The sequence below is a fragment of the Microtus oregoni genome, unplaced genomic scaffold (assembly GCF_018167655.1).
Source record: "Microtus oregoni isolate MIOR12 unplaced genomic scaffold, Mior012 000033F_ref0000390, whole genome shotgun sequence".
Lineage (NCBI taxonomy): Eukaryota > Metazoa > Chordata > Mammalia > Rodentia > Cricetidae > Microtus > Microtus oregoni.
In genome coordinates, this window is record NW_024543092.1 from 18,602,501 (window position 1) to 18,629,484 (window position 26,984).

Genomic DNA, 26,984 nt, shown 5'->3' on the forward strand with positions numbered 1-26,984 from the left:
CAGGTGTGTGGTGACAGCGGTGAGAACGTGCTGCTAAGCAGCATAGCCGGACCCTGCCCAGGAGGCCCTGTAGAAGGCCAGAGGACAGAGCAGGGCTCCTGCATGGGGACTGGCTGTGATGGAGGAACTCGTGTTTCCTAGCTGTCCAGAAGATGAGTCCAGTGCCCTGTCCTGAGAGCAGACACACCACATGTCTGTTCCTGAGGCTTCCCGCACGTCGGGGGCTGGTGCCAAAGGGACTGCTAGGTCTTGCCATGGGTGAGAGGCCTCCAGTAGGCACGTGGGAACTCCCGAGAACATTCTGGCACCAGTAGGGGCTCAGCTTTCTCTTGCTTCCTCACAGGTTTGCACAGATGAAGAGTGACGCCCAGCAGTCCGTGGCCTAGTAGTGTGTGGCCAGAATCCCCGATCACTACTGTATGTAATATTTACAAGAGACTGCCGAGCGCAGTGCAGCCTTTTTAACCTGCGAGACCGAAGACTGCACGGTGACAAGAGCACTGCTGATGCTCCCGTGGTCTGCCGTAGCACAGGGCCCTCCTGAGCGACAGTGTCGACGAGGTTAAGGAAGCCGCATGCTAAGTGCCATTACTACTGTACACGGACCATCGCCTCTGTCTCCTCCGTTCCTTGCGTGACTGAGAACCGTGACATCAGTGTCGTGTTTTTGAGCTTCTGGGGTTCAAAAGAAAATGTAGTGTTGTCAGGTGTCCAGGACCTTGTTTTACTCCCGTTTGTTGAGTGCTCTGACTGTGAAACCTCTCTGTTGGCGAGCTGCGAGTTTGTTATGCAGAGGCTCCTTAGTGAGACTGCAGAAAAGGTTCTTTTTCAATAAATGGTTTATTTTAGGAAAGCTAAGTCAGCGTCTGTTACTGGCTCACAGTGAAAGAGCGAGCAGGACAGAGGGTGGGGGTCTGTCACCTGCCTTTACCTGCTGTCCCTCAGTAGAAAGAGCACAGGGAGCAAGCTTGCCCAGTGGGACACCGAGCCAGGAATGTCCCACCTGTAGCCCGTGAGCCGCGTGCGTCTCAGGATCACTCTGAGTGGGGCTCAGTACATAGGCAGATGGAAGCATATCACACGGTAAGATTGGGCACGCCTGATCTAGTCTGCTTGCTCACAGGCGAAGGGTGTGACTCAGATGAAGGAAGACTAATGCTGAAGGTGGCTCCTACAACAGCCATCCATCCATAGTGGAGGCTTAGGCCGTGTCCCATCTGTGTAGAACCTGGGGCAGGGGGGCAGTGTGCATGATCTCTTCATAGGCAAATGTCTTTTCAGAGCCTAACCTGAAGTAGGCTAGACAAGTAGCTGGAGTCAGTTCTCTCCACCATATGGGTCCCGGGGAGTTGTACGCGGGTCCTAAGGCTTGGGCGTCAGGCTTTTCTACCTGCTGAGCCATCTTGCTGGCCCCGTTTCTGTCTCCCATTTGGGGGAATGCCTGTTTAGATATTTTGCCGATTTTAGAATTAGGTTATTTGTCAACTTTTGCAGAGCTTTAAGTGTTTAGTTTTTTTTTTTTTTTAACATGCTCTTGAGTAAACCTTCTGTACCTAATCTGCGGTGTGAAGATGTCTTTTCCCATCTGTGGTTTATCTTCTTTTAGTTTCTTCATAGCGTCTGTGAGAATCAACAGTTTGTTCTAGAAGCCCGTTCATTGTCTTGCTCTTTATTGCCTGTGCCCACTGCCTGACTTACCTCTCATTTTTGCTTTCGGATTAGGCATGAATTAGGCCCCCTCTCTTTCAGTTGTTTTTGGGGATCCAGGTTTGTGTCTGTTACAGAGACCTCTTTCCCGTGGATCTCCTCACAGTGCTGTGAATGGAAACGCATTTCAGGTCATAGTCAGCAGCTCATGGCACATGGACACAGATACGGTGGACTTTGTGTTTTGATCTTTTATCATGCAGCCTTGCTGACTTCATCTCAGAGTTGTAGACTCCATCCGTATACAGCGACGTGTGGCCCAGGAGCAAGGTCAGTTCCTCTTCCTGGGGTGAAATCTGCTTTGCAGTTGAATGTGTCCCTTTTCTACCTCCCTGCATCATTTATGCTATTTTTGAGAGGACTTTCCCTCTGTATTCCCAGACGGCTGTGCTCTGTAGCTCTTGTTTCTGGTGATCCCTTGACTCCCTATTAGGAGGGTGAGGCCTTCCTAGAGTGAATCAGACATCGCCTTTTCTCCATTTACTCCGAGATGGTGTGGGTTGTGTTTTCTTGATCTTTTGTTGTGTCTTAGTTAGGACTTGCTCACAAAGCTGGCGGGGCTGGACCTGTCTGTGGAGGGCTGTTTTCAGTTTCTCTGAGCTGACTTTAGAATCTCTCTGTCTCACCACGTTGTTGGATTTCTCGGCAGACGGCCAGTCAGTCACTAACTGCCATCACACTCGGTGTCTGCTCGGCCGCTGTCCCTCGGACTCCTGTGTACACATCTGTCTGCTGTCCCTCAGACTCCTGTGTACACATCTGTCTGCTGTCCTCGGACTCCTGTGTACACATCTGTCTGCTGTCCCTTATACTCCTGTGTACACATCTGTCTGCTGTCCCTCAGACTCCTGTGTACACATCTGTCTGCTGTCCCTCAGACTCCTGTGTACACATCTGTCTGCTGTCCTCACAATCCTGTTGTACCCGTCTGTGCTCTTTGATAAAGAGATAAAGGTCTGTCCATCTTTTCAGTCTCTTCTGGCTTCACTGGTGTTTTCTCTTATTTTTTTGATTTCTGTTTTTTCTGTAGTGATCTTCATTATTTCTTTCCTTACCTTTTAGGTTTAATTTGCTTACTTTTCAAAATACTGGTAAAAGCATTCTGCTAGGCTGCTTTGGTCAGTAGCTTACACCAGGCCCATGCCTACAGGTGACTTCCAAGTAAGAAGAGTCAGCCACTCCCATGGGCACCAAGGCTGTTAAAGTGGCAGCTTCCATCTGCGGGCACTAATGGGTGGCAGGAGCTGCAGAGATCCAGAGGGCCTGGCGCTGGTTCATGGCTTACATGGGCTTGGTGGCGGCTACAGCTCCAGGGTGGCACGGGGCAGCTGTAAAGTAGCAGATAGTGTGAATGGTAAGTGTGCACACATGCAGGGTGTGTGCACACGTGATAGTGTGAATGGTGACTGCATATGCAGGGTGTGTGCACACATGATGTGTGAATAGAGAATGTGTGCACATGCAGGGTACACGCACACGTGCCACAGCAAGTGTGTGTTGATCAGAGTACTTGTGAGATCTAGTTCTTTCCTTCCAACACATGAGGCTTGAGGATTGAACTCGTGTCTCTTGGCTGCAGGCACCGTTGCCTGCTGAGATGTCTTGCCAGCCCCATTTTGTCAAAATAAAGCGTTACATAAATGTTTTATTTAATCCTATCCATTGAAGTGGGGCCTCTGGATGCTTCATTTATCTTAGTTTTGCTCTGATGGCAATGGCACATCACAGCCTTGCTTTTTATACTAAAATCCCAGGCACACATTCTCTGCACCCTTGCACTCTGTCCACTGCTCTGCCGAAGTCAGAGGTCCTGGTTTGGTAATACGCTCGACAAGTGTTCTTGGTCGTCTCAGGGGCAGGCACCACCGCTTCACATACCGAGACATCCGTTGTTTGGCCTCCTGGAATGCTGTGACACAGTTATCTCTGAGGCCTCCTCACCCCCTCTCCCTGCACCTGTTTCCTTCTGAATCATCCCTTAGTGGGTCCCGGTCACCCCTGAGCTGGAGCAACCCATTGCCCAACCAGAATACCTAGTTCCAACGTGAACTCACCTCACCTTGGTCCTCCCTATTTGGGGTCTTTTCTCCTTGGTAGCCAAGCAATTGAGAAGCATGCTTTAAGCACCAGTCACGCCTGTGCATGCTGGAGGCTGCACCAGCCTGGGAGTTTGGGTGTCCATCCTCTCTGAGCCCTTGGCCTGTTTCCAGTGGCGTGCGTGGCAGGCTGTGGCTTTTTAATATTCACTTTGAGAGCCCAAGTCGCTGGACTGTGCCCTCAGCTTTTCCTCCTCATCTCCTGCAAGGTCTCAGGTAGAATGCCCCCTTAAGCACCACTTGGGACTGCCAGATGTCCCAAGTGGTTGGCTCCTTAGTAGGTACCTATGCACAAGCTGAAAAGGAGTGTAGTGCCATTTTTGTAAATGACCCTGCCCCTGTTTGAGGGCTTCCCAAATCCTGTGACTGTTTTTTGATATTTTCATACCATTTGGTTTCAAAACCAGCATAAGTCCTTCAAGACTAGTGGATGGCATTTCAGCAAGACTGGGAAACCAAAGCTGTCCCCCGTTGACCCCTCTCCACGACTCAAGCAAGCCCTCGGCTGGTCTCCCAGCACCTTTGTCTTCACCCTTGCTTGGAGGGGCTTCCTCGCCCACATCTCTTACAGGTAGCATCCCTGGATTGTCTTACTGTGACTGATTAATGCTGCTTGCCAACGCGACAGGATCTAGAATCTCCTAGGAGACAAGCCTCTGGCTGGGCAGGTAATCTAGGCTAGAACAACCGAGGTGGGCAAACCTACCTCAGCCATGGGCTTCCCCACTCCATGGGCTGGGGTCCTGACCCGTACAAGACAGTGAGTGAGCAGAGCGCCCACATTCTCTTTGAGTTGGACCAGATTCCTCGTGCCCTCCCCATCTTGCCCCAGGACCTCCCCATTGGGACAGACTGTGCCCTTGAACTCTGACCCAGAACAAATCCTTGCTTACACCAATGTTGTTCAGTATTCTAATACACTGACAGGTCATTTGGGGGTGGTGATCTCAGTAACATATCTTATATAAATCTTGCCTCAAGCCGCTAGCAGTCCCCTACCAGGAGCACAGTTCTCTGGAATACCCAAACTGAGGGCAGAGGAGAGGCTGGAACATTCATGTAAACACATGCCACAGGCAACCCAGATAAACACTTTAATTTTTTTTTTCTTATTTGGAGGCATAATTTAGCCGTCTTACCTAAAGCACTGTTGACTCCATCGCTGGCAATGAGGGTTAAAGACACAGCACCAAAGGGTGGCAGGGACACCTTCCCTTTCACCCCAGCCCCGCCCTTCCCTGCAGCCTCAGAGACCCATTGTCCCAGGGTCACAATGAACAAGCCATTCTCCTCTCTCACACGTGTGTGTGTGTGTGTGTGTGTGTGCAACTGAAAAGATAACCAAACCCGAGAATTCACACGGGAAGGAAAAGGGTTTAAGAACTGTAGACAGTCTGCATCAAGAATTCACACGGGAAAGGGGAAGGGTTTAAGACAGTCTGCATCAAAGGACATCTTCGTTTCCCCTCCAGCGCTGAGAAAAACTCAGTGACTGGAGGGGCTCTGGCTTCTGCTCCTCCCGGCAAGGCTCCCCGGCTCCATCACTGAACCCTACTAAGAAGGCTAGGCAGGGGCCAACAGTTCCCAAGGTTCCTTTTGGAGGCGATGTTCCCAGGTCAGTCTGTCTGTTTCTGTTTGTTGTCGATATTGCCGTAGGCAGAGCCCTTGTCGATCTCTGTCACGCCAATCATCCATCGAACTCCCATGGAGGCTGCAGAGACAGGGAAAAGCAGTTAGTAAGCACCGGAACACACTCCAGGGGCGCTTAGCCAGTGGGAGCCACGAGGAGGCCGTTGCCCTGAAAATGCATATGAATCTGGGTACCATCTGACCCCAACTTCTGGGCATTCCTTTGCATGTTGAAATGACATTAAAAGGACAATGATAGGGCCTCGGGGGGAGGAGGGCATCCTTGCACCATGGAGGTAAAAGGAACTGGGCAAGCAGCATGCATCTGTTCACAGACTTCTCTGGTTTCCCTACTATCCAAGGCAAAAAGGTGGTGGTGGTTTGGGGATTGTAGTATGGGCCACTTTGTGAGGATATATGAAGGCCCTGCATACCCACAAACTCTACCATTGTGTGGGCTGAAGCTGTGGCTGTCCAGGTGCTGGACCCATCGAGGCACTCACTCAGAAACTGCCACAGAAGATAAGCAGTGACCTCTGCGACGGGGGCTTGGTGAATTCCCTGTGTGCCAGGCTGTGTCCTAACCACTGAGCACACAGTTGAGGGTACAGCGGGTGAGCCAGCAGGTACAGCCCCAGATGATGGTGTGTGTCACAAACACTGTAGGTAGGCTGCTACTCAAGACCGTGCAGTGAATAGGGAAGCTGCCTGTGCAGGTGGAGAGCTGTCTGCTCGGACACCTCGAGTCCCTGAGATACAAGCCCTGTCCCAATTCTGGCCCTTGAGTGGAGTGCCTCCTCAGTAGGAGGGCCAGTGATAACCTGTAGGAAGCAGAAGAGACGTGGACTCTGCTCCACAGGCCTCAGGAAGGGGAGGAATGCAGGACGAGAAGGTGGTGCAAACTGGACTACGGTGTCCATCTCCAAATGACCACAGCACCCCAGGCTGCGTGCTCAAGCTATTGGGCACTGCTTTCCCTGTCCCTCTTCATTTTTAAGGGGTGCAGCTCTCCTGCTGGCTGGCATGGCCTCTGCTGGCCTTCCTGGTATCAAGCCCTGGCCAGCCTCCTTCCCAACACCCTGGTGCACACAGACATGTCAGGGTGCTCACTACTAAGTAAGAAGAGTGTTCAGAAGATGCAGCCCGTGGTGTGCCTTTACGCTTGAGGCTGCAGTGGTCCTCAGGAGATGGCTGTCAGCACCAGGCTCCAAGTGGGAGTCCACCCTGAGACCACGGTATTTTATGTTTTACAGAAATAGCCAGCCTGTTTGCTCGGGACACACACACACCAGTCTCCTGGCCTTGGTCCGGTGCCACTGTTCCTCAGTAGTGGAAAAGTGGAAGCTGCTCATGCTCGCATACGCCTCTGGAGCAGGCCTGGCCTTCAGGTGGCAGGGGAGTGTCGCACACCGGGCAGTGACAGGGAGCAGCGTGCACACAAGCTCAGTGTGGGGAACTGCTTTGGTCGGACAGTGCTGGGTAAGCGAGCCATTGTGAAGAACGAAGAAGGAACTTGCTGCACTCCCTCACTCCAGCCCATTCGCAGGTTACAGGAGTCCCAGAGGGAGGGCCCCACGTCTACTTCCAAGGCAAAGAGCTTGCAACTAGATCCCTCAAGCCCTGGGCCAAGGTTTCCTTCAGAGAAGGGAGGGCGGAGTCTCGGGGGACGAGGGAGTCCAGGATCATCTAGACTCCTGCTCCACAGCCTGCAAGAAACCCACACATCTGGCATCCACCAAGCACGCTGGCTTCACTTGGAGCCTCTGGCTTGTACTCACCCATACAAAAGATGAGGACCAAGCTAGCCAGCGTCACTGAAGAACCGCTGCTGACCATGCTCACGAGGAACTGGAAGAGAGGATAGAGCAGCAAAGACGCCCAGAACAACCAGTTGACCAGGGCCCAAGGCCGGCGTGGGGGAACCCAGGGGGTCTCTGGGAAGACCCCTGTCCTGTAGTATTCCTCCTGAAAGGCATCCTGGGGACAGAAAATGTGCCTCAGACACCATGCTGGGATCCAGGTGGTGCCTACTGGGTCTCTGGTAAAACCTTACAGAAAGTGCTCTGTGGGCAGCTACTAGGGAGTTTCATTGCTGCCCAGTCACATCTAGTGGCTGTCTGCCACTCTCTTTCCTGTGTGGGAGGGAGGTTGGGGCTGGCCAGCCTCAGTCAGGCGCCGAGGACACACAGCAGGACCGTGGTGTTAGGTTGAGAAGGCAAATGAATGGCCTCTTGAGCTCTGCCCACACCAACCAAAGACACGCGCTCACTCTGGCCTTGAGCTTGGGGTGAGCTGTGGGTCCACAAGGGACAAGGTGCTCCTCACTGCAGGAGCCAGCACTTTCTTGGCACAACCTCTGTTAGATCAAGTTAGGGCAATGATAATTAAGTTCTCCCTGCCCTGTTATATTTCTGGAAGAGAGAAGCCTGTGAAAGCCAAGCCCCTACTCAGAGGAAGAACAAGCTGGGGAGCTGGACCAGGGACCCTTCGGGGATGCTTTCTTATTTAAGTCACACTTTGAAGTGACACAGGGCCACCCAATAGTCTGCTCAAGAGCAGTCAAGACCCATCCGTCACTAAAGTGAACCCTCCCTTAGGAACATGTGCCTGGGCAGCAGGCCAGGCTGCTGGACCACTGATAGACATTATATTGGTAAACTCTCACATGCTGTTGAAGCTTGTTATAAAGGGGACACTGAGAACAAGGAGGCTCTCTCTCCTTCCGCCTTGTCTCACTGAGCTCGTTCAAGTATCTTCCATAACTCTGTGACAGCAAGAATGGAAAAGAGGAAGCAGCTAAGAATTAAAAACACTGAGCCCTTGAGAAGAGTTGGAAGAAGGACCATTTCCAGTGGAAGCTGCAATCGTTTACCCTGTGGTACAAATGCCTGGACGGGAAGAGGAAGCCAGAGCTCCTCCGTGGACAGAGCTCAGCTGAGAATCCAGGTGATGGTGCCAAGTCCCCAGTGAGGATGTCTGCTGTCTGTCCTCCTACCTCTGCTATCTGTTCCCTTCCTTTGCTCACTGCACATTAATAAAAACTCACTTGTGAGTTCAGCGACTGTCGCTTCTTCTCCGGACAGCACAGAGCAGCTATGACCTCCTGTTGGCCCACTCCACCCACACCAGGGTTTCACTTCCTGTGGGGCCACCTGATGATGCATTCTGCTACGCTCTTACTGCTGGGCACGTGGATAGCTAGGGGCACCAATAACTGGCTCCCAGTGCCCACCCATCAAAGTGTCGTCTTCCACCCTAGACCCCACAGCTGGGCGCACCCACCTTCTCCTGGTATAGCTTGTGTAGCCAGGCCGAGCACTTGTCCTCGTCCTCTGGGATGTCTTCCATCGGGATCCTCCTGTGAAAGCAGAGAAGAGTTAGCATGGAGAGAGCCGTGCTGAGCACCGGGTCCAGTTCCTGATGACAGTTCTGGCTGTGTGGGGAGAGGCGAGTGGCCCAGGGGTGGGTGGGGGGTGTGAATGTAATTGCCCCGCCCCCTGTAAGCTCACAGGATGGCACTATGAGGAGGTGTGGCCTTGTTGGAAGAAGTGTGCCCCTGTGGGACTGGGCTCTGAGGTCTCCCACTCTCAAGCTATGCCCAGTCTCAGTTCACTTCCTGTTGCCTGTGGATCAAGATGTAGGACTCTCAGCTCCTTCTCCAGCACCGTGGCTGGCTGCACGCTGCCATGTCCCGCCATTAATGGACTAAACCTCTGAAACGGTAAGTTAGCCATTCTAGTTAAATGTTTTCCTTTATAAATTGCCGTGATCATGGTGTTCCTTCATAGCAATAGGAACCCTAAGATAGATGGAAATCCCAAAATGCAGTCATGGCCAAACAGAACCAAGCAAGGGTCAAGTCAATGACACAGAGATGGTTGTCAGGAATGGGGACCTGCCTTATCCAGCTTCCACCTCCCCAAACATGATACTTGCTCTGAGCACAGTGAGGGTGAGCAGATCAGTAAGGAACTGGGAGGGAAGGCTACTCCCCAGGCAGTAAGGTGTGCCTCTTGAGTTCAACTGTAAATAAAGACTGGAAAGAAGTTGACTGGGAAGGCAGCTTCTAGAGAGATGCTAACAGGTTCTTCTGGAAGGCTGCAGGTAGTGATTTGGTACGTAGAAACAAGCTCCCCCTTTCCTACGGAGGACGCAGGGCTGACTTACCTAACATAGCAGTCCGCATGATATTTCTTTCCATTTAAGACTCCCAGCAGTGTTGGGTTTTCATTGTTTCTGAAATTGAGTGTACAGTCATATACAGCTGGGACTATAAGACAAGACAAACACAAGGCAGTATATAGCAGGTGAGGCCGGTTCTGCTTGGTAGTCACACATAGCGGAAGACATAAGCACACCGTAACCCATCTAGCAATGACTCATGGGATAAGATCTCTCTTCCTTGGCCTTTCCTAGATTGTTTACTTGCCCTACATTGGACACGTGTCATCTTTTGTAACCAGAAAGCCAACTATAAGCTGGTCATCCAACAGTAACTCCTGTGGTCCCGTGGGCTTGAAAGTGGCGATTCCCATCAGATCTAGATTGGCAGTGACAGAAATGAGTGACTTTCTAGTCGGCACCTGTGGCTGTTTGGACGAACATGGGCACCAGATGGGTTAGATTCGTCCGAGGCTGTGTCTGTTACACAACTACAGCCATTCTGATTTTTTTTTAATGGAAAATTTATAAAAGATTTACTTAACTATGTGGATGCGTTTGTGTGGGTCTGTGTGCCCATGAGGCCAGGAGAGGACGTCAGATCCCCTGTTGCTGGATTTACAGGCAGTTGTGAGCCACCAGAGGACGGTGATGGGACAGGAACCCCAGTCCTCTGCGAGCGCAGTAAGTGATCCCCAGAGCCATCTCTCCAGCCATGGTGTAAACTTTTCTATGAACATTTTCAGCCCCCAAATGAAGCAGCCACAAAGCCAGGACAAGACATCTACATCCTGGACACTAAGCTATCCTGCCAGCATTCTAGTCAAGCTTGCTGTGGAAGGCCTGGGACCTGGCCCAGGCTCGAGAAATGCTTACTGTTCAATGAATGGGCTAGCTCATGACAAAAACAAGTGAATAGATTGTGAAAAACCATAGCAGGAACGGATGGCCTCTTTCCAGTGTGCAAGGCAGCAGAGAAAGTAGAAAATAGAGGCGTTCCAGAGCGTGGCTGGGTGTGGCGCCCACAAACACTTCTTCCCAGCGATAGGCAGTTTGCTTAGCTACATCCCTCAATCTTCCAAACCTCGGTGTTCTGGAGAGTGGACTCGTGTTGCCATCATCACGTAGAGGCTGAGGTGACAGATGTCGGTCAAAATGGCAGACCCAGCACACTATACTCGTGATGATAGATCATGGCCCTAAGCCGAGAGCTTTACATAAATTCATAATTTACATAAATTACTATTAGTGCAAGTAGTGGGGGATCATAGGGATCCTAACTGGTACCTGGACCACTCAGAAGTATGAAGAATAAGGATTCAAAGGTGATAAAATCACCATCTGTTCTTTCCCTGATGTCTGACCCTGCTACAGTTCTGTAGGTCCCCACTATAGATCTGTAGATTCCCCACTACAGTACTGTATGTCCCCACTACAGTCCTGTAGGTCCACTGCCTTTGCTGATGGGAGAGGGTCCCCCTCATAGGCATACCCAGAGGCTGTGCCCTGAAAGAGCTAACAACTCTCTGTCATAAGTGGGCACTAGACCAAAAGACATTTAACCTGTTCATGTCCTTGGTGCCCTGGCTAATCCGTGATGTGGGGCTAAGGAGGTGTCCCTCACAAGAAGAGGGTACATAGGGCCTGAAACCACAGGGCCAGATTTGTCCACTTCTGACTGCAGGACAAAACCTGGCACACCAGGTTCTAGAAAGGCCTACCCAACCCTATGATGCCTTCCCACTTAAAGCTGTGTCAAGTCCTACGCAGCCCAAGTATGGCGTCAAGCCTCTCGTGGGAGCCCAATGTGAGAGAAAGGTGTTACGTAGGAGAACAAGAAAATACATTTTACATTGAAGCAGAGGGTTTAAAAAGAAATGGGGGAAGCTGGGTGGTGGTAGTACATGCCTTTAATCCTCTCACTTGGGATTAAAGGCAGAGACAGGTGGACCTCTGTGAGTTCAAGGCCAGCCTGGTCTACTGAGTAAGTACCATAGGTTCTAAACCTACAAAGAAACAGAGAAACTGCCCCCACAAAAACAAAAAAAGGAAAGAAAGCAAGAAAAAGTCATAGCAGGACACCAGGGGCAAGTTACCACTGCTTTCTTCTGTTTTTATCTACAGTGACTTGAGGCTCCAGACTCACAGGTGAGCTGCCATAGTATACAGGTCAGGTTATCTGCAGGTGGTTGATAGCAATAGACAAGCAAGAGATGCTTCAAAGACATGCCAGCTGCTTCACCATCAGGCCATCCATGCAGTGATGCCATTGACCAGCAGAGGGCGGTACTCACTGAGGTGCAAAAACATGAAGGGCCCAGCTAGCCTTGCACCTGTCCCTTGTTCCAAGTGCTAACTAGCCTTGAAGACCCCTGTTTGGCAGGCATCCTTACCTACATCTCGCAAGCACTTCACGGTGATAGCAAAGCCCTTGGTGCGTGGCAGCAGGTGGTGCTTGAGACTGGGCAGTCCCTTGGCTTGGGCCACCTGCATGCTGATCTGGTGTTTCTTCTCTGTGAACCTTGTGCCCTCACAGTGAATCAGGAACTAGAAAGCAAAGGATGCGGTCACACAACCCCAAGGTCAACCAGAGGCCACAGTTAACCCAAAGAGGTGCAGAGTCTCGCCTGAAGCCAGGTCAGTTCTAGAGCCCTCGTGTTACACAAAGCCCTAAAATCAAACACAATTTCAGGTCCCACTCAGTTCTGTGCTCATTTCTGTTCCTGAAGTGCCCCCTAAGTGTGGCAGCCGTAGGAGCCAGATAACACACTGTGCCGGCGTACCAGATAGTTCTCTGGGTAGTCCCGGAGGTGCAGCAGGCTCTTGGCGACCGTCTGCCGATCCTGCTCCCACTTGCGCGTGCAGAAGATCATTTCCACGAAGTACCACATCCAGCCAATGATTGGGACGTAAGCCAGCTCTTTCTTGGCCAAGACTTTGGAGTTCTGAAATAGAGGTAGAGCACTTTAGGGTGTTTGTGAGGAAGACAGAAGTTCTTCACGGCTGTTGGAGATCTTAGGGGTAAGAAGGAACGAGTTATACCAAAGCCTTGGCACTCAGAACTCTTCTGGCTGCACTGACCCGAGGTCAAGAGCATACTCACCGCTTGGGGGTGGGCTGCTCCAGGATCAGAGGTCTGTGAAAGTGCCAGCTCTCAGCAGAGGGGATAGAGGCTTGAGGATGCTCTCATGGACCAGAGCCCTCCTAGGTTATTGGTATTTGGCGTGCTCACCAAGCCCACCCTGAAGCTCTTCCTGGGAAAATCTGTATGATGCCATCAAAGATGGCCATCAACAAAGCCATTGAGTTCTACAGACAAGGCCAGCAAGGTCCACTTGGCAGATAGGCAATTGGAGGTCAGCAGGGTTAGAGGGGCCCCATAGCTGCTGGCATGAGGAGCAGGGTAGGCAGGAAGGCAACCTGGATCACATGTCTGCCTGCCTGCCTCCCAGCCATCCCGCTCTGTGTGTGTGTGTGTGTGTGTGTGTGTGCGTGTGTGTGCGCACGCGCAATCACATTCATGTTTATGAATGCAGGCACGTGTGCCATGGTACACATGTGGAGGCCAGAGGCCAGTGACATCAGCCCTCATCTTCAACCTTGTTTGAAGCAGAGACTCCTTGTTATTGCTGCATATTCCAGGACAGCTGGCCCACACTAGTTTCAGGATGCGCTTGCCCTCACCACTCACCTCCCTGTAGGTGAGTGTAATCCCGGGATTACAGACACTCATGCTATGTGTCTGACTTTCAGGGAAGTTCGGAGAAATCCAAACTCAGGTCCTCCTGCTTGCGTGACAAGTACTTTGCCCATTCAGCCTCCTCCCCAGGACTCCTCCACCACCATCCTCCCGTTTGTATTTTTACCCTTTGGTTTGGGGTTGACTAAGATGCTCCCTGACTCTTGAGATGATGCCCAAGTTGGCAGTGTGGATAGTTGATGCCAGCTATCTGTCCAGTCACGGTCCTTAGCCTTGGCTGCCTAGCGGGAAAAGCAGACGCTTCACAACACAGCCCCTCCCCTTGGGCCCCTCTTGTCTTTCACTCAGTAGTCTTCATGTTTCTACCCTGCTTTTCCTCTCAGCACAGAGTAACTTTAAAGTCTCAGAAGTGGGAACAAACTGCTGGACTCCTGAGGTGATGCCTGTCACCCTGGAAACCAAACTGTCTCTGGGGTCACAGTTCTCCCTGAAAGCCCATTGCCCTAGGTCCACACTAGACTTCAGACCCCGGAGTTCCCTCTAACTCTTGTCTATGACAGGGAGTCACATTCCTCCTGGCCCTCACCTTTTGTTTTCTGTCACTGCCCATAGAAACTTAAAATTTCTACGATGTAAGCAAATGGAACCAAGCTAAAAGCCTCAATTGACTAATCATGCTCATCTTTCTGGAAGTTAAAAACTGTTTTTAAGATTCTATGTACTGGGCTGGAGAGATGGCTCAGTGGTTAAGAGCACAGGCTGCTCTTCCAGAGGTCCTGAGTTCAATTCCCAGCAACCACAAGGTGGCTCACAACCATCTGTAATGAGATCTGGCGCCCTCTTCTGGTATGTGGGCATACATGGAAGCAGAATGTTGTATCCATAATAAATAAATAAATCTTAAAAAATACATGAATCATAAAAGAAATAGAAATCCAAGAAAAAAAAAGATTCTATGTACTGCACCTTGCGAAAATTACACGTGGCAGTGCTCAGGGATTACAGAATGACCCATACTGCCACCTACAGAGATGCTGTCTCTCATCACAGCTACTGGGCTTGCTAGGCGGCCAATCTCACCCAGCCAATCATAGCTGTGTTCTCAGGCACACTTCCTATTCATGGTTGGTCTTCCTAAGAAACTCAAGTGTGTTTTAGCGTTTTTCCTTTGGTAGCTGGTGGAGAAGGCTGCCCTGGTGGGTAGCCTTCTAGGGGTTCAACTAGAGGGGGTAACTCAAGGGTCTGTATTTCCATCACTGTCTGATATCACAAGTCACTTTCCTGTCCCCATAGTAAAAAAGCATTCATTACTAGTATATTAGTATAGCTGGGTTTGCAAACCAAGAGCCACTCTGCTCTCCTGCCCACTGATGCCAACACAGTCTTACTGTCACCAGAGCTAGCATTCACCTGAATGCAGCAGCCACACAGCTCCTACCATAGGGCTGAATGGACGTCAGAGACGATGCAGTCCACAGAGCTGGCCAGCCAATTACAAGTCAACTTAGTCAACCCTTAATTTACAGCCACTAATATTCAGGCTGTCTAAAATTCTTGTGTTACCCTAAGTAGGAGGTGGATAGATGAGAGAGAGGATGAGAGGGGGGGCAGGTGAGAGAGAGTTGGGGGACATGCTAACATCTTTCACAAGTCAACTCATTTATGACCGGAAACTGTTCTGAAAGGAAGACAAAAACCCGTCTAGGGAAACCTGACATTTATACAGGGTGACCACAACCACCAGGTGCTGCAGTGTCTACCTTGGCCAGTTTTTAGGTCACAGTTCATCCTACAGTTGAAAATCTCCGGAAATTATCTGGCGATGGGGGCTGGGTGTGAGAGTGAAGGGTGTTACTGGGTCATGAGGAATGAGAACTTCATTACCACGGGTGTCCTACCCAGCCAGGGAGGACAACACCCATCTCTCAGAGAAAACAGTCACTCTAGGAGCCAGAAGCAGCATTTCCAAGGCACAACATGTGACCAAAGGACCATAGAAAGATCTGCTTTAAATAACACAGGGACTCAGGGCATCTTAACCCTCAGATTTGGTGGCTTTTAACCCATTTCAGTACAAGACTTCAAACAAGACCCCTTCTAGGTCCAAGACAATGCCCGGTCTGCAGGTTAGAATCTGTGGCCAGCACTGTTCCCTGTCCCTGAACCCCAAACTTCCAGGGTCTGGCAGAAACCCATTCAGGAGTGAGGTCACTCCACAGGATGGTTCCTGGTTCCTAGTCAAGGCTGTGCTTGCATTAATACCTTACTAACTTCCAGACACAGAACCATTCCTGAAGGTTTGTTTAATCAGTTAGTCCTTCGGGTCTAGCCAAGGTTTGACATTTCTACTAAATATATAAAGATCAGAGCTGCAAGATGATGATGGCTCAGCAGGAAGAAGCATGGGCAAGCCAACCAACAGCACAACCTTGGTGCCCACTGGTGACATGAGAATTTATCTCCTGGAATCGTTAACTTCAAACTGACCGGTCCATGTGAACACTATCTAGCAAGGACCTCCATTAGGCCAGGTATGGGGCCAGTGCTGGGGACACAAAGGTGGATGGGACTGTCTGTGACCTCAAGGTAGACAGAGTTTAGAGGCAAAACGTGGTAGAACAGTGGGGACTGACTTAGTCACATTCTCTGTGCATGGGTCAAGAAGGGATTGCCCTCCTGTGACAGCAATGTGTTCAGGGAAACCCTGGGGTGGCGAAGGAGATGAGGGCAGTGCTCACAGTGATGAGCAGGACGTGCAATGGGTACCGAAAGTGAGAGACTCTACCATGCAGTACATCTTCCTTACCGTGCTGGCCCTGCTCTGGCTTTCCAAAGTCTCTGGCACAGGAAAAGGCTGTGCAGAGTTTCCTACTAGAGAGTCCCAAGAGAGTCTCCAAACAAAATGAACCCTGTTCTGCGAACAGTCACAGCCATGGGGGAATTACACAGGCCACACGCGAAACAAAAGCACTCTCGAAGAATTCATCTCTCTCGACTGGAAAATAACTATGGATCGTTTATCAAAATCAAGCCCAGTGTGCGAGGTCCTTCAGCTCTCAACCCAGCCGCTTCCCTCCCCTCGGCAAGCTTCAGACTTTTCTAGATTTGACCGCTGTGCAAAGTGTAGTGGGGAGGGGAGGGGCTTTGGGTAGTCAATGAGTGTGCTGTGTGTGACCAGCAAGGGTATTTTTCATCGGGGCTCTTCTCTGAGGACCTGTGGCAGCCAGAACAACAACAAAAAGACAAAAGGAGTTTCCTGTGCAAGGTTCTCACCACCCCCACCCCTTGACGCCCCATTCCCATGGCTCCCACCCCTCACCACCCCACCCCCTTACTATTCTGAAAGGCCTGCCCAGATGCTTCCAGGATGGCCTTAGGCCAGAACATCTGGGAGGATAAGCAGGAGGCATTACGTGGAGTGGGGTGGGGGGTGGGGTACGACACAGGCAGACACACACAGGCAGGAGATAATGGGACGCCTGGCTTTAACAGGTGTGGGGTGGGATGGCCAACTGAAAGAGTCCCAGTGGCACGTGTGCAGGGCCCCGGGCGGGAACAGAGGGATAGGTGGGGGTAATTAGTGGGGAGCAGAGCTGTTCTGAACAGATGTCACTGGCCCGGCGCTGTTTGCAGAAGAGGGAGGTGGCTGTGGCAGGCCCTGCTATCAGGCAGCCTAGTCTCTGCCGGGTTAGCTTCTGGCCAGCAAGGGCTAACTTAACTGCCTGCCATAGAGAAGGGGCCCTGCAGGACTAGCTTAGGGCTGGCTTGGGAGTACATTCAAGGAGGCGGCTGTGCTTCTCTGAGCTGCCTGGGACTTTTCTCTACCCAGGATTCACTTGGTCACCTTGTATATGCCATTTACTTGGATTTCTTCTCTGTATAATACCAGGTTCTCTGCCTCCCACTCCCCCTGCCTCTGCCTCCTGGCTCAGTACATGAACAAACGGTCAGGGCCTAAAGTAGCACATCTGTCCACTCAGCCTGCCAAAATCTGCAGTTAGGGTGCCAATTAATCTCGACTAAGATGTCAGAAATGGATTATTAGGGCCCATTTTCAATACGAGGTGCTCTCGGAGCCCTTCAGAGAGCCAAAGACAAGCAGGAGATGCTAGGCCCCCCTCCCTAGCTGGTGGCTGGTGTGCAATCTCAGAGCTCTGAGAGCTGGGCAGTTGCAGGCCGTCTCCTTCATGGCTGAGCCCACCGTCAGAAGAGGGGATGATCTTCAGCCCCGGGATGGTAGTTAGCTAAGAGTGAGAACCCTGAACCCATAGAGTAGGGAATGGGAGGAGCTGTGCCAGAAGAGCACAGCTGGTTTGGGCGCTCACTATATGCCATCCCTGCACTGGGCTCAAACAGCATCACCAACATGCAGAACCAGGTCACCCCATGTTGACTTGAGCCCAGGAGTTGGAGGTTGGGCTGGGGTGGGGCTAATAGACACACTTAGCCCTCCTCTAGTGGGGAAACCTCACGTCACACCCAGGCTGCCATGGCCCCTGGACACCGCTCACTCAGTGGGTATGCCAATTATAATGTCTCTTTTCAAGCACCCACTCTCTTGTGGACCCCTTCACCTTGACCTCTTGTCCCTTCCTGGAGTCTTACCAAGTCTTTCCAGGCTTCCCTTCAATACCACCTCCCTCTGAAAGTCCCCCAGGAGGCTCCTCAACAGTCAAGTGATAGTCCACTTAAGATAGCTTTGTTTAACCCCCATAGGAGGGCTAAGGAGCTGTCCTGCCACTTCAAGGGTTATACTTGTTCAAGCCAGACAAGGTCTCAGACTGAAAGGGGAAGCGGATCTGAGGGTTGCACCCCTAACCAGAAGGTATTTGCAATTGGTCCCTACTGAAAAGGAAAATCAGTTTTCAGAAATGGAGTGTCACAGGGTCCATCAACCACACTCCAGGGCAGGCCCCACGCCCAGGAGCAGAAGCGAACACAACATGAACTTCCTGCTGGTTTTGGTGAGCAGCTTTTTGTTTCATTTTGTTGTTGTTTATTTTTTTTTTGTCTTGCTAGTTCTTTGTTTTGATTTTTGGGGTGTGTGTATGAAACTGAAACAGGAACAGAACATAAAGAAAATACATTGTATAAAAAATTTTTCAATAAAAATTAAAAAAAGAAAAAGAAACCACAAGCTGGGAAGTGGGGCCTCATGCCTTTAATTCCAGCGCTTTGGAGGCAGAGGCAGGCTGTAAACAGAGACTGCTCGTTCATTCCCAGTCACCTAGACCCAAATAATCACACAGAAACTATATTAATTCCAACACTGCTTGGCCTACTAGCTCAGGCTTCTTATTAACTAACTCTTACATCTTAAATAAGTCCATTTCTATTAATCTGTGTTTTACTATAAAGCTGTGGCCTATTGGTAAGGTTCCAGTGTGTCCCTCTCCTTTGGCAGCCACATGACATCTCTTTGACTCCACCTACTCTCTCTGTTCAGATTTCCCTGCATGTCTTTACTCAGCAAAGCCATTGGTCGAAACAACTTTATTCATTATCCAATAAAAGCAACGCATATGCAGAAGGACATCCCACAGGAGCAGGCAAGAGCTATGTGAGTTCAAGGCCAACCTGGTCTACAGAGGAGTTCTAGCACAGTCTTGGAAAGGAAGGTGGGAAGGAAAGGGGAGGCGGATGGAGGGAAAAAAAGAATTCTTCTCGTTTGTTCTCTGCACATAGAAACACAACAAATTCTAACCTGTTTTTAGGCCATGCTGCCTTGCAACACCTGACTGATACTTGCCAGGAGGAGGAAATGAGAGAGGGTCTAAACAAAACATCAGGGTGTGGAGAGCAGTCTCTGAGATGCTCCCACCTAGAGGGTTTCCTGGGTGTGGGCTGGGAAATCCCTCACAAACAAAATCTGATACAAGGTTCCATCACACACAGCGGTGACTTCTGCCCTGGGTTCTTGCTCCTGCTCTCTTTGGCACTGCACATCCTCAGAGAAGGGACTACCCTGTCCAGGGAAACCCTTCAACAGGCCCATGTGTCAGAGACTGAGGCAGGAACAACAAGCCTATGAATAAGCTTGGAAGCTAGCCAGTACCTGCCAAACTTGTGGAGACCATTGCTCCAGCAGTCACATGACCGCAGTCTTTCTAGCTCTCTTGTGGGAGCCCAGCTGGTTCGTGTCTGTGGGTCCGACAAAGCAGGGAGTCAACAGTCTGCATGCTCACTCCGGGGACCACACACTGCCACAGATGACTAAGGCACATAGCTTCATTAAGGAGCCGAAGCAAAAGCTCCCAGATGGCCTGAGAGTTAGCCAGCATGCCCAGCCTGGGTGGCAGATGAGTTCTGGGAACAGCAGCGGGTCGCATCTCATTAATAGAGTTTTAAGCCTGTGCACAGACTGCACAGTCTTGACCTTGACACATTCGTGTTTCACCGAGGCAGGAAGACAAGCAAATAGGACCAGAAGCTTTAGTTCACTGATTGAGTGGAGACACACTCCCAAGCTAATCCCAGGTCACACTTGGCCCCAAGAGGAAAAGGTCTGTGTCTGAGAGACCTCAACTTGACCCTTTGGAGACCTGATCCCACCCAGCAATGATGGCCAAGCCTTAAGGGGAACCTGAGCCTCCAGGACAGGGTACCCGGGTGGGGGCTCTGTGTTTTCACAAGGTCAAACCTGTTTCTAAAGAAAATCCTATCACTTGTCCTTCATAGTCAATATTAAGAATTTCTGTAAATTATATTTATTTTAAACTCATTTCCTTTTGGGCTATTTCAGATGATGATTAAAAAATACAAGTCAGGATTGAATCTCTATCTATCATCTATCTATCTATCTTCTCCCTCCATCACTCTATCCCTCAGTCCCTCCTCTTAAACAATTTCCTCAGACCCAGAAGGTTCTCAAAACCATGTTATACAAGGAGAGGAAAGACGGAGAAGGTGTTGCTGTTAAAGGTCATTGAAGACAAAGGAGTCTGGAAGGGCAATCAATTTAACCAAACACTTCCCCTGTGCTTTCAAAGCAGGAGGAATTGATTATGGGTCGCTCTGGGAAGAGAGCAGGCACTTAGTCTAGCCTATCTGTGACTATGGTGCCTCTGAGGAACGGCAAAGTTGCCTCTGCAGCAACAGGACACAGTCCCGCAGCAACTACCTGTGAAAGAAGCCACTTCCCCATCTCCTTCCACTCTTCCTTTTTTTCTCCTCCTCTCTCCCCTTTTCATCTTCCTTCTCCTCCTCCTCTTCCTCCCTTTCTCCCAAAGCCTTGCAATTCGTGCAGCAATGGCTCTGCTTGCTTCTCTGGTGACTGGAGAAACTGGCAAGTGATTCACCTCCTCTCCCTCAGTTCTTTAGGGGTCACTAGAGCTGGGGAGGTACAGCAGGGTGAACCTGGCTCCCAGGCTGCAGGATGCTGCAGATACTGCTCTGGTTCAAGGTCTGAGACCTGCTTGCTGAACCTCTTGGTGGGCTCTCGCCAACTCCTAAGCTCCAGGCGCCCCCACCGGTGGGAATTTTCATATTCATTACATCCAAACCCAGCTGTTTGGGTTTAAAGATAATAAAAATGAAAAATCTCTGAATCTAATATTCATTTAACAAATCAGTATAGAACTGAAATCCTTGGCTGGTATAAGGCGGTCTGCTTCAGGGCATCTGTGTCTCACCCAGTGCTTAGAGGTAGAAAGTCTTCCCAGGGCTCAAGGCATTTGGGGAAAACCCTGGGATGCCATCTCTGCTCCATGAAGGCCTGGCCCTAGGGCACCAGCCATTCCCAGCTCCTTCTCTGGAGGGGAGGCCCTTCTCCAGCCCTGGGTGTCCTCTCTAGTTCTGGTTTCATGCTCATGGGTCCCCTGATTAGCTTGGGGACACCGCTCTGGCCCCAAGTCCCTTTCTGTGTTCGTTTTTCAGGTTCATTCCCTTTCTCTTAATGTATGCCTGCCTCTCCCTGGCTGTGAACTCTTGGCCACGCCTATTCCTGGATTCTTGGCCATGTGCAAGCTTCTCAGAACTTTAGTGTCCTGTTCCTGTGGCCCCTTCCCAGACCTCATAAAGGTACCAAGGACTCTTGCTTCTCATAAGGACTGTTGTATGTATCCATGAAGCTGGTCCTACCAGCAGTCAACCTGTGGTTTCAAGTTCCCAAAGCTTTGGAATCAGACTTGCAAACTACTGCTGATTTGGGAGTACAGAGCAGTGAGTGTCTTTGTCAACAATCACTGTGAAGAGACACCATGACCACGGCAGCTCTTATAAAGAAAGACATTTCAATGGGGCTGTGTGGTATAATGTCCCGCTGACTTGGCGCCAGAGGGATAGCAAGCAACCTCCACTAGCCATGAAACCCCGCTGGGTTATACCTGACCTGGCTCCGAGTTTTCACACGGCCCCTAGTCCACTCTTTATGTTACAGATACCCTTTTGTTGTCCTCTATGAATCTTGTCTGAGAGTTCCCTTCCCATGGATACAAAGCCTATGCAAAACGTGGCGTAGAGGAAACCCGGAAAACCATAGTACCTCCTGAATCAGGTATTTTCACCTGGCATTGCATTTTTGGAAACTTCATTCAGTTTGTTTTGAGACATGGAAATATACTAGCTAAAGTGTAAATACAGGAAAAAATAAAGATGCCAAGGGGCAAAGGGAAAGCTTTCCGTTCACCGAGACTGAGTCCCCTGCAGCCACAGAGGCTAGGTTCATTCTTAGGTGTCACTGTGTCTTCATTTCACAGACTTGTGGGAACCCACACAGCTAGCGCCAAGTTACACCTGACAGGACTGGCTTCCATTCAGAGATTAGGTCATGATCATCGTGGCAGGAAGCATGGCGGCACACAAGCAGACGGCTGGATGGGCAGCTGACAGTGCTACATCCAGATCAGCATAAAGTATGGCAGGCACTGGGCCTGGCTTGAGCGCTTGAAACCCCAACGCCCACCCCCAGTGACCACTGTCCTCCAGTAGGACCACCAGTCCCAACACCTCTCCCTGGCGACCAAGCATTCAAATCTACAAGCCTGTGGAGGCATTCTTATTCAAACCTCCACAGTGGATGAACGGTGTGCATAAAAGACACGGAATCAGGGTGATATCGCTCCCCTGGGTGGAGCAGGAAGCTGACAGGGCCTCAGGGCCCCCTCACAGTGACTCTTGACTTATGGAAAATCCATCACATTCAGAACAGAAAGGCCACAAAGCCACCTGGCACATCCAGGAGTTCTAACTGTCTTCCAAGCACAAGATGACAGGGACATGGTAGCTTCCTACCTCACCCATGCTTTGACTCACCCAGGGACAATCTGGTCTGGTGATGTTAAATGGAACATCCCAAAGCTACACACAGAGTTTAAATACTCTATTACAGTTGATCATGACTATAATCGCTCTATTTAGTTATTATTTACCTCGTTATTCTTAATTACAAGTTAGACTCTTAGGTCAGAACATGAAAAGCAACACACAGCACATATGTGACCTGATATTACCCACAGACTCAGGCATCCTTGGGATACCTTGGAAATACATGATCTGATATTACCCACAGTGTCCCCGATGGACCAAGGAGGAACCTCTATACTAGAATTTTCATTTTTGTTCTGAAAACATATTTGAACACAAATACAAATGTGCTTGTGTGTGCGCCCCCTCCCACCAAAGAGTCACTGTCGTCGTCGTCCTCTTCTCCCCCCCCCCCCCCCCCCCCGCTCCCCAAAGAGTCACTGAAGAATAAACGGAAAAACAAAAGAGATGCTGTCACCAGCATGGAGGAAGCAGACCTGCAAATTCTCTGGCCCTCGCATACTCCAAGGTCACAGTTCAGTATTCTAAACATAACAGATTGTGTTCATGCGCTACCAAAACCCAGTATACCATGAGCAGGCCACCTGTCTATCTGTGGGCCATCATCACAAATGCAAGACTTCACCTCCGCGTTCTCAGGAAAACTGGGGCCTTTTCCACCCTGGGCCCAAGACACGTTAGTTTCCATTGCCGTATCTGTAGGCTGCTGGCGACTTTGAGTCATTGCTGTGCCACAGGCTCAAGCATGACACACGGCTGCGTGTGAAAGATGACAACAGCCAACCGAAGAGAGCCAGTTATTAAAGCAAGGAGACTGCAAGCAGGAAGTCGAACTAATTCGAGGGAAATGGAACTTAGGAATCATTCCAAATTCTGCTACGGAAACTTTGCCACTTAAGAGACTCAACATTCTTAAGCCTGGAGCCATTCAAAATCAGGCGAATTCTGCCTGTGAGCTAAGCAATTAAGAACAGGAATTGGGCCAAACTAGACAAGTTCCCATCCAAATCCAATTACAGCTGGGTGGCCCTAGCCGACTACAGAAACTCTAATTGAGGTCTGTTTTGGAACGGGTCTGTTTTGGAACGGTGGTCTACATCCACTCATAAATGCTTCTATAAGGATTAAACAGGAAAACTTGTTTGGCGTGTGGTACAGTTGGGTACCTCCTGCAACTGCTCATGAGATGTTCATCATGATTCTAAGCAAGAAGGACAAGCATCATTCTGGTTCATAGTGTCAAGGTGGCTGGGTCTAGACTCACCGATGAGGCACGCTTCCAGGCATGCCTGTGAGTCATTGCCTAGATTAGATTAACTGAGGTGGAATGTGCCACCGTTACTGTGGGTAGTAACAGTCCATGGCCCAGGGCCCTGGGATAAATTAGAGGGTTAAAAAAAACTAAGCTAAATCTCTCTGCTTCTTGACTGCAGAGGAAATGTGACTGGCCAGCTACCTTGAGTTCTTGCTGCCAGCCTTCCCCGCCAGCATAGACCCTTAAACTGGCCAAAATCAGCCTTTACCTACCTAAGTTGCTCTTGTCTGATATTTTCTCACAGCAAGGAGAAAAATAACCAAAACAGGCAGCTTTTGAGAGCATTCCATACTACAAAAACCAATAATCATAATCATAATAAAACAAAAAATAAAAATACCTTGCCAAAGCTGGCCATAGCTCTCATCCCAACTCTCTGGGAGGCTGAGGATACATTTTAGAAAAGCCAGGGCTCCATAGCGAGATCCTATCTCACCTCTGCCCCCTAAATAAAAACAACAACAAACCTTGCCAATTCTAGAAGTCCTGAGTGACCAAGAGCAAAGAGCAAGTTGCATGGCTGACTCAGAAACAGGCGTGACAGGTAAAGGCACAGCCCACTTACCCCCAGGATTCCAAGGCGCTCAGCCAGGCTCCAGCCACAGAGAAAGTCAATCTCAAATTTATGGTTGAGAACCACAATGGCGTTTTCCTTCCCGTAGTGCAGGGAGGACCTCGGGTCGGTGTAGATGGTGCACTCCGTGCCTGACCACCACTCCAGAAGCATCACCAATTCTGCAAGAAACCAAAGGACACACACAGATTTACTTCACCACCCTGAGGTCCTGGGGCTGCTTTTGTTGGGCCATGCTATAAGACAAAGCTGCTTCTAAGGGCAAAGTTTCAGGGCATTTTAGCCAGGACCCCAGCTGTTGGAAGGGTTATAAACAAGCAAGACCCGGCAACAGTCTTCAGGGAGGGAGAGGAAGCTTCAGATTAGCCAGGCCTTTATACCTCTTGACAAAGTAACTTGGGAGAAATCACATCAGTCTGGATCCACCCACATCTATGTCCGAGTGCTGACCGCATGAGATGGTATATGTTCTATAAACGACTAGCTGACAAGCTTCTAAACTCCATCTAAGAATGCTGTGGACTCAACTCCTTCTCTCCCACTAATGACACCTGACGGCATCAAGAATGACCAGCAACCACAGTGGAGCAAAATACAAGTTTCTCCATTTCAGTGACTCGGAGTCAGCATGCTGTAGGCTTCAACAAAACTATCACCATATTCTTTAGAGGGGCCTGTGAAAATTAAGACTTGTTTTCAGGTGACAATCTGACTGTGTTCTGTGTGTGGGGGGAGGCCTTTATTCTAGGCGGCCAGTTTTCTGAGGCTGGGGGTCTCAGGAAGACCGTGGGGGAAGCTCTAGACACAGAGTTGAATGTGAACGACAACATAGCCCCTTCAAGTGCACCTTTAGAGTGGGAGGTGTTGGCAGGGGGGTGCTATATGGGTTCTCTATGAAGGTTGCACCCTTGTTTGTAATACTTAGTGGGGTACACATTGTATAGAGGCTCCTACACCCTACATGTACACAAAGACAAGTGGGTTTGATCTTGATTGCCTGGAGACACCTTTCTCTTCCAGACTGGAGGCTGAATATGGAACACTAGAACCATCTAGAAGGCCCCATAGTCCAGTTTCTAAACTGTGCATAATCTAACCCCATGGTTTGGTCATGTCTTTTCTTTGTGGTGTGAATGCCTCAGGGGGTCTTATAAAAATTTCTGGTGGTCAGGACCACTCCGGTTCCCTCTTGGGAGGGCCACCAGGTAAGGAGAATGTCACCCATCCTGTTGACTACCATGCTATACCTTTGATCATTGCCAAAGGCATTCCTCTGTGCCCTGAGGCTGAGTCACCCAGGTGGGGACCGCTGTCCTCAAGTCCACTCAACAGAAGAGGTAGAGAGAAGACTAAATCGGCACACCGTGCCATAGAGAAGTGTCTGTTGTCACCTCAGGTCATCCCCACAGACTGACTCAACTGACCCAGACATTTCTCCCCTGCTCAGTCTGTGAGTCTGGCATTTAGAATGACACCAACAGCCACCAAGTCCCCTTGGCTGCTGATATTTAGTCTCTCTGGGCCTTTGTCCAATTTAAATGCAGGTCAAAAGCCCGACTCTACTGAAACTGTAAACATGGGAGCCATCTGGCACATTCCCATGGGCTTATGCGTAGGATAGAACCCTACATGTGGGTGAGGCTTATGGCTCCATCATCCCCAGTTAGTCCACTCTGGAAACAGGCGCCAGGCATGGGACAATGTCAAGTGGGTCACACACAGGTGAGAGCCCACCCTGGTTCACCTTCTTCAAATCCTCAGTGCTGGCTCTTCTGAGACCTCTTGGCTAGACACTTGGTGTGAGTCACCCATTGTCCTTCCAATAAATCCCATTTGAGGAGAGCACAGGCAGCACTTCCTGATACTCCCAGCACTTACAAACTGTTCCGGCTGGGAAACACTGACTCCCAACTCAAAGCAGGAGAAAAGTCCGACGCCAATGCCTTCATTTTGTATCTGTCTGTATTGTTTTAAATTGTTGGGACAGACCTGTCTAACTGCAGGTAGGCCTGCCCATCACTAAAGGGCAATCTAAGTATGATGGGACGTCAGCATGAAGGGACAGAGAAGGCTGACATGTCGCTATCAGCATCCGCAATGTCCTGTCTGCGCAGCATCCCCTCCCAAAGTGCCCGAAAGTCTCTAGTTAGTGTCTAACCTTGCAGCCATCTTAGATTCCAGGAGTATAGAGCCTTATAGGTTACTCCCTGACCCCAAGCAGAAACATTCATTTCAGGGAAGTGGGATTATCCCATGCAATGGGACTTCCTTCTCCAGGTCCACCTTGTAGAACCACCTGAGATGCTGAACCAAGACCACAGTCTGATGGAGGATCCTCAGTCACACAGACCTCAAGCTCCCGCTCCTGTTCTTACTATTCAATCCCGACAGCTCAGGCTGGTACCCCACATGGGCCGAAATGATGACGACACGCCTTTGCCACCCTTTCAATATCACTGCAGTTTGCTGTCCCTAAAACAAGACTAAACTTGAGATAATGGGGCTCCCGGGGTTAAGCCTCTAGACTAGGACTTGGGT

At 50.2% G+C, this 26,984-nt stretch overlaps 2 protein-coding genes across 4 annotated transcripts in view; one reads left to right on the forward strand and one right to left on the reverse strand.

Moving 5' to 3' along the window:
- Map3k4 (mitogen-activated protein kinase kinase kinase 4) overlaps nt 1–3,282 on the forward strand; it is a 100,594-nt gene extending 97,312 nt beyond the window's left edge. For both annotated transcript variants that reach the window (XM_041680091.1, XM_041680092.1), the window contains one exon: nt 344–3,282. In XM_041680091.1, coding sequence (XP_041536025.1) covers nt 344–364 — 21 coding nt within the window. In that variant the 3' untranslated portion in view covers nt 365–3,282. The remainder of the gene's footprint in view (nt 1–343) is intronic.
- Nucleotides 3,283–4,882: 1,600 nt separating this feature from the next.
- The window catches only part of Agpat4 (1-acylglycerol-3-phosphate O-acyltransferase 4), a 100,983-nt gene continuing 78,881 nt past the window's right edge, over nt 4,883–26,984 (reverse strand). For both annotated transcript variants that reach the window (XM_041679945.1, XM_041679946.1), the window contains exons 3-9: nt 24,438–24,607; nt 12,377–12,538; nt 11,987–12,140; nt 9,600–9,702; nt 8,715–8,790; nt 7,211–7,409; nt 4,883–5,514 (exon numbers count right to left, since the gene is read on the reverse strand). In XM_041679945.1, the coding sequence (XP_041535879.1) occupies nt 5,420–5,514; nt 7,211–7,409; nt 8,715–8,790; nt 9,600–9,702; nt 11,987–12,140; nt 12,377–12,538; nt 24,438–24,607 (959 nt within the window). In that variant the 3' untranslated portion in view covers nt 4,883–5,419. The remainder of the gene's footprint in view (nt 5,515–7,210; nt 7,410–8,714; nt 8,791–9,599; nt 9,703–11,986; nt 12,141–12,376; nt 12,539–24,437; nt 24,608–26,984) is intronic.